This window comes from Trichechus manatus, unplaced genomic scaffold (assembly GCF_000243295.1).
Source record: "Trichechus manatus latirostris isolate Lorelei unplaced genomic scaffold, TriManLat1.0 scaffold00122, whole genome shotgun sequence".
In the NCBI taxonomy this organism is placed as follows: Eukaryota; Metazoa; Chordata; class Mammalia; order Sirenia; family Trichechidae; genus Trichechus; species Trichechus manatus.
Window position 1 is genome coordinate 5,851,587 of NW_004444058.1, and position 7,538 is coordinate 5,859,124.

Genomic DNA, 7,538 nt, shown 5'->3' on the forward strand with positions numbered 1-7,538 from the left:
AAGCAGATCGCCAAGCCTTTCTTCCAAGGCACCTCTGGGTGGATTTGAATCTTCAACTCTTGGGTTAGCAACCAAGTGAGTTTAATGTTTGCACCACCCAGTGGACTACCAACAGGTATTAAAAAACAAACAAACAAACAAACCTGTTGCCAGCGAATTTATTCTGACTCACGGTGACCCCATATGGATGGTTAAGTTCTATATGTCATTTCCACTGTGACTGATTAAAACCAGTTGCTGTTGAGCTGACTACAACTCATGGCTACCCCATGTGTGTCAGAGTAGAACTGTGCTCCACAGGGTTTTCAATGGCTGATTTTTCAGAAGCAGATCACCAGGCCTTTCTTCCGAGGCACCTCTGGGTGGACTCAAACCTCCAACCTTTTGGTTAGTAGCCAAGCATGTTTACTGTCTGAACCACCCAGGGACTCCATGATGGTAATAATAAAAAAAACCAAACCAGTTGCTGACAAGTTGACTCTGACTCATGGCTACCCCAGGTGTGTCAGAGTAGAACTGTGCACCACAGGGTTTTCAATGATAGAGTTTTCAGAAGTAGATCACCAGGCCTTTCTTCTGAGGTTCCTCTGGGTGGACTCGAACGGCCAACCTTTCGGTTAGCTGCCAAGCATGTGAACCATCTGCGCACCCAGGAACTCCTGGGTAAATGGGCCTGGCCTGAGAAAGCCCCAGGCACAGAGGTTTCTGCCCTGGGCTCGGCTGCCTCTGTGGGGGCCCCACAGTGGACACGCACCTTGATCTGGTACTTGACCCTCCCTGCGAAGTGCTGGATGATGAAGGCAGGCTCCATTACAGGCGTGCCCAGGAAGTACTTGTTGTCCTCGTACTGCTGCTTGAACTTGGCCAGCAGGGTCTGGCTCGTGGCATGGGGGAAGCTGGGGAGAGAATGTAGGCCCTTTAGCAGCAGAAAAGCAGCCAGTCATGCACTCCAGACTCCATGCTCAAGAGCCTCGACATGCAGGCCAGGCAGGTGCCAGAATATTCTGTGCAGGCAGGCATTCCTGGGAACACTTGTGGCATAGGCTGCCGTTGGCCAAGCTGTGGACGATGGGCATGGAAACGAAGCAGTGAATGAGCACTGTTGTCACACGCTGAGTATGCCAGGAGCCTGCTACTGCTGCCAGCAGCTGCCAGCAGCTGCGTTTGCAGCCTGGTAGAAAGAGGCTGAGGGTGAGGATGCTAAGAAACGGGAACCCCCTTCCACTGCTGGTGGGAATGTAAAATGGTGCAGCTGCTGAGGAGAACAGTCTGGTGGTTCCTCAAAAGGTTGAACACAGAACTACCATGTGACCCAGCAATCCCAGTCATAGGTATATCCCCAAAAGAATTGAAAGCAGGGACTCAAACAGACAACTTGTGCACCAATGTTCACTGCAACATTATTCACAACAGCCAAAAGGTGGAAATAACCCAAGTGTCCCTCAACAGATGAATGGATAAACACAATGCAGTCCATCCATATAGTGGAATATACTCAGTGACACAAAGGAGTGAAGCACTGATACACGCTATGACACGGATGAACCCTGAAAACATGATGCTCAGTGAGAGAAGCCAGATACAAAAGTCCACATGTTGTATGATCCCATTTACATGAAAATGTCCAGACGGGGCAAATGCAAAGAGACAGAAAGTGGATCAGTGGTTGCCAGGGGCTGGAGGCAGAGGGGATAGATGGGGAATGACTGCTGATGGGTATAGGGCCCTCTTTTGGGGTCATAAAAAACAGCTGGAAATGGATAGCGGTGATGGTTGCACACCATGCTGAAGGGATGTGGTTGGGGCCGCAAGGCTATGGAGAAGCTGTGCAGACGAACACCTGGTCCATGGGGCCCCCCGTTGTTTTCTGGGGGCTGCTGACCAGGCCCACAATATCTGTGAACACTAGCCTAGGCAAGGCCTGAACCCGGCCGACCATGGCGTGGGCATGGGGCAACTTCTGGCCCCAGGGCCATCTGTACCTGGATGCCGCGTCCTGGAGAGGGCTGTCTGGCTCCCAGAGGAGGGAGAGGCCGGGATGAAGCAGAGCTCTGTTCTGTCTGGGGAGGGATGGCAGGGGCAGGATAAGGGGCTCCTTGTACCTGGCTATTCCTGCCTCCCAGGAAGGAAATGCCACAGCAGACTCGGCGCACCCGCCTCTGCCAAGCTCACCACGGATGCAGGGGGTGCGTGAAAGCCTCTGGACCCTGATGCGGCTCAGTGGGGTGTGAGACGGGTGAGGGGGTCGAGGCTCTGCAGCTATGAAGGTCATCATTTCCAGGGCTGGGACACCAGTGGTGTGAGCGAGACGCTTGCATTGAGCATGCATTGAAGGGGGCGCCACAAAACTCCGTTGTCAAGACAATTACAAAAACAAACCATAATACCAGTTGCCAATGAGTAGACCCCGACTCCTGGCAGTGACCCCATGTGTGCAGAACTGTGTTCCGCAGGGTTTTCAATGGCTGATTTTCTGGAAGCAGATCACCAGGTCTTTTTTCTGAGGCACTGTGGGGTGGCCTTGAACCTCCAACCTTTCGGTTAGTGGCTGAGTGCATTCACCATGCGCACCACCCAGGGATTCCTTTTATCGCAACGGTCAATGTTTACTGAGTGTGTGTTCTATGTGACAGCCATTCTACAAGCCTTATCTTAAATTCAATCTCACAACAACCCTACAAGTAGGTATTATTATTACTTTATAGATGAGCAAAGTGAAATTTAGAGATGGTAAGTCGAGTCTTCAACATCTCTCTTGTTCCTAGGATTCTCCCAGCTTTACAGACACAATGAACAAAAATAGCAAGGCTCTAAATAAAACCAGGCCCGATCGTGGCCACACACACCTGGCCTACCCCAGCCCTACCTGTGTCCCAGCCACAAATGGAGGTGCTGCTTCCTGCCCTGGACGGGGACATGGTTGGAGGCGGGAGCTGTGTCTGATTCACTTGAGATTCCCCCTAGCCTTGTGGGGACCTTATCAGCGTGACCCCGATATCAGGCCTGCAGCTGGTGACCATGAGTAAGGCACTTCATAAATACCTGTTGCCCTCACCCCTTGCAGCCAGGTGAGGCTCATGACCCCACACTGCGAATGAGGGACCCAAGGCTCGGCGGTGAGTTCCGAGCCAGGGAATGCACTATGGATTGAATTGTGTCCCCCAAAATATGTGCTGTAAATCCTACACCTACACCAATGGATGTGATCCCATTTAGGAAAAGGGTTCTCTTTGTTATGTTAATGATGCCATATCAGTGTAGGGTGGGTCCTAAACCTTTTTTATTATCATTTATTTTTTTGTTGAGAATATACACAGCAGAACAGACACCAAGTCAGCAGTTTTTACGTGTACAATTCAGTGACACTGGCTATATTCTTCAAGTTGTGCAACCTTCTCACCCTCCTTTACTGAATTGTTCCTCTGCCACCGACATAAACTCACTGCCCACCCCACCCCAGCTTCCCATCTGAACTTTCCAGTTGCTGTTGTCAGTTTGATCGCATACAGGGAGTTCTTAAAAGAGCATAATGATCAAGGCAGACACTGTTTACCAGCTAAGCTAAATTACTGTTTGATTTTAAGACGACATCAGGGGATATTTTTGGTGTGAGGTTTAAGGATTATCTCAGGGCAATAGTTTTGGGGGTTCATCCAGCCTCTGGCTCCAGGAAGTCACATTTGGGAATAGGGTTTTGTTATGTTCATGAGGCCCTATCAGTGTAGGGTGGGCCCTAAACCAACCACTTCTGAGATACAAAACGAGTGGATGAGGCACAGAGAGAAGCAGAAATGGGGGAAAGAGATGCCACATGGAGATCACCAACGGGTGCCAAGAAGAACACTAGAGAAGCTGAGACAAGAAACTTCCTCCAGAGCTGACAGAGAGAGACCTCCCCGAGAGCTGGTGCCCTGAATGTGGACTTCTAGCCTCCTGAACCGTGAGAAAATAAATTCCTGTTCGGTAAAGCCACCCACTTGTGGTATGTCTGTTACAGTAGTTCTAGGAGACGAAGACAGGCACTCACCTGCTCTCCTCGTCCAGCAGGTAGAAGAGGCCAGTGGGCTTCCTGCTGATGAGGTGAATACAGCCCACATTGTCTGTGTAGTCAATGTTGTGCCAAGTGATGCCTTCGCTCTGGTACTCCTCCTGCGGGGCAGATGTGGTGACAATTACTGACAGGAAAGAGAAGCAAGGCTCTCTGACACCTATCAAAGCAGGGTGCTGAAAACCACAATCTAGCCTACCAGCTGCTGCTGAGTCAACCCCGACTCATGGTGACCCCATGTGTGTCAGAGCAGAACTGTGCTCCATAAGGTTTTCAACGGCTGATTTTTTGGAAGTAGATTGCCAGGCCCTTCTTCTGAGGTGCCTCTGGGTGGACTCGAACCTCCAACCTTTCAGCTAGCAGCCGAGTTTGCTCACTGGTTGCACCACCCAGGGACTAGGGGTCAGCAAACTTTCTCTGTAAAGAGCCAGAGAGTTGATATTTTTGGCTTCACAGATCACATGGTTTCTGTTGCCATGACTCATCTCTGCAGTTGTAGTGCGAAAGCAGCTGCAGACAATACACTGTGTAAGGGCACTCCAAAATCTAGGGTGCTTGGCAAGACTAAAATGGCTTATACGAGGTCTGACTCGGACTCCATTTTGTCCTAGGTTCTGTCTCTGTTTCTGAGAAGGTGTAAGGTGGGTAAGCAAGGGAGGGGTAGCTTGCCCTCAGGAAGAATGTGGTTGAAAGTAGATTAACTAGTATGCAGAAAGGTGCTTACACAGGAAACTTGCCTGGGTATGTCTTTAATGATTTACTGAAAACAGCCAATCAGAAGAACTTACTTTAGCTAGCCAATCAGAATATTTTTTACTGTTAGTTCCTCATATTTTAATATTTAAACCCTCCGTGGTCTCTAGTGGAGTACTGTGTTGACAGCCTCCTAACCCTGTATTTCCCACCTTGTGAATTGTTTTCTTCCTTAATAAACCTCTTTGCTTTAATTTCTGCTCGTTAACAATGTCAATTAACGGGCGTGGCTGTATGCTGATAAAATTTTGTAGACAAAACCAGGAGTTGGGGCTGGATTTGGTCTTTGAGTCATAGTTTGCTGACCCCTGATTCAGAGAGGCGCTGTCCAATGGAAATATAATGCAAGTTACCTATATGATTAAAAATTTTTTAATGTTGTCATTAGCTGGCATGGAGTTGGCCCTTGACTCATGGCTACCCCAGGCATATTAGAATAAAGTACTGCCCAGTTTGGTGCCACCCCCATGATCAGTTGCAAATTGGACCAAGGGGATCCATAGGGTTTTCACTGGTTGATTTTGGAAGTCAATCGCCAGGCCTTTCTTTATAGTCTGTCATAGTTTGGAAGCTCTGTGGAAGTCTGCTCAGCATCACAGCAACACACAAGGCTCCACTGATAGATGTGTGGTGGCTGTAATGAGGTGCATTGGCCAGGAATTGAACCTGGGTGTCCCGCATGGGAGGCAAGAATTGTACTACTGAACCAAGACTGCCCCATAAATTTTCTGAGAGCCACATTAAAAAAAAAAAAGGAAACAATTTTTAGCCGTTAATTAATTTTAAAAATTAATTTTAATAATATATTTAATTTAACCCAAAATAGCCAAAGTATTATCGTTTCAACATGCAATCAATATAAAAAAATTATCAATGAGACGTTTCACGCACGTTCTTTTCTCCCCCAGATTAAGTCTTCGAACCACCAGCCATCTGTCACACTGTGGTGGCTTGTGTGTTGCTGTGATGCTGGAATCTATGCCACCAGTATTTCAAATACCAGCAGGGTCACCCATGATGGACAGGTTTTAGTAGAGCTTCTAGACTAAGACAGACTAGGAAGAAAGGCCTGGTGATCCACTTCTGAAAATGAGCCAATGAAAACCCTATGAATATTGTCTGATACAGTGCTGAAAGATGAGACTCCTAGGTTGGAAGGCACTCAAAATACATAGTGGGTGTGAAAACAAACTTGACTACACCAGTGATCTGACGATGGTGCAGGATGGGCAATGTTTTGTTCTTTTGTATATGGGGTCGCCATGAGCCAGAGCTGACTTGATGGCAGCTAACAACAAGAACAAGTTTACTAAATCTGGTGTTTTTTTTTAACAGTTTCTGCACATCTCAATTTGGACAGTTATACTTTAATGCTTAATTGTAAAATCAGTTAAATATTTACATAAATCCATCAGCTTTTTTCCCGTCAGAATTATCACCGTGAACGATAAAAAATGAGTAAAGATGCCTGCATATTTAGCACAGAAAAGACATGTAAAATAGATAATTGTTATCATCGACCAGAGCAAATCCCTCAAATGCCGCTCTGGTCTGTCCAGTTGAAATGACTTGCACATTTGAGCAAAGTTGTTGTTGTTAGTTGCCCCTGAACTGCTCCATAGGGTTTTCAACACTGTGACCTTTCAGAAGCAGATCACCAGGCCTGTCTGCTGAGGTGCCTCTGGGTGGGTTTAAACCGCCAACCTTTCTGTTAGTTGAGCACTTAACCATTTCTGCCACCCAGGGACTCTAGAGCAAAGATAATGTTGAGGACTGATCTGTGGCCGAAGACATACCCATCGGTTGCCCCAACCTGGGCTGGGTGGGGTTTTCCCAAATTCCTTTTTGTGGAGAGAATGCAGCAGCAAGAGGGAAATTCTGGGGCAAGTTCACCAATGGGCCCTGAGGGACTTCCCTGTTGCAGAACATTCCATTTCCCCTGGGGCTAGGTAGGTACCTAGATCATGCTTTCTTACCTGCTCCAGTTTGAAAATGTGCTGATTAAAGTAATACTGAAGCTGCTCATTGGCGTAGTTGATGCAGAACTGTTCAAAGCTGTTCCTCTCGAAGTCTTCAAAGCCGAAGATGTCGAGTACCCCAATGGAGAGGCACTGTGGAAACAGAGATGGTGGGGATTACTGGAAGGTTCTTCTGTGGGAGTGGGCGGTGACCTAAGCAGTTGTGGGACCCCCCATGTTCATTTGAGCCAGGTCCCCCAAATCATGAAGCAGGGGCTATTTCCTGGGCCTAATGGTGGGAGGTAGTGGACCCTGGCCTGATGTCACAGGAGGTACACCTGTCTGGCTCTGCAGCAGGTGGGGGCACTCACCGACACAGACTCCTCCATGTCCTTCTTGTTGAGGAGGGCGTGGTTGATCCGTAGCACGATCCAGTCAAACAGGGCGCTATACAGAGACTTGGCCATGGAGTCACGGGCAGTTATTGCCTGGGGACACAAGAAGGGGGATGTCACACAGAAAGGGGGGGCGTCACATGGTGGCCCTGAACCTCCAACCTTTTGGTTAGCAGCCAAGCATGTTCATGGTTTGCACCACTCAGGGACCCAACCAGCTGCTGTCAAGTTGGCCCTGACTCATGGTGACCCCTTGCGTGTCAGAGTAGAACTGTACTCCACAGGGTTTTCAATGGCTAATTTTTCAGAAGCTGATGATCGCCAAGCCTTTCTTCCAGGGTGTCCTTGGGTGGACTCAAACCACCACCTTTTTTTTTTTTTTTT

At 48.3% G+C, this 7,538-nt stretch overlaps 1 protein-coding gene across 1 annotated transcript in view; it reads right to left on the reverse strand.

Annotated features, from left to right (window-relative positions):
• MYO9B (myosin IXB) overlaps positions 1-7,538 on the reverse strand; it is a 92,719-nt gene that overhangs the window by 36,493 nt on the left and 48,688 nt on the right. Inside the window, exons 8-11 of the mRNA XM_023738760.1 lie at positions 7,131-7,247; positions 6,778-6,912; positions 4,028-4,149; positions 755-896 (exon numbers count right to left, since the gene is read on the reverse strand). Of these exons, the coding sequence (XP_023594528.1) occupies positions 755-896; positions 4,028-4,149; positions 6,778-6,912; positions 7,131-7,247 (516 nt within the window). The remainder of the gene's footprint in view (positions 1-754; positions 897-4,027; positions 4,150-6,777; positions 6,913-7,130; positions 7,248-7,538) is intronic.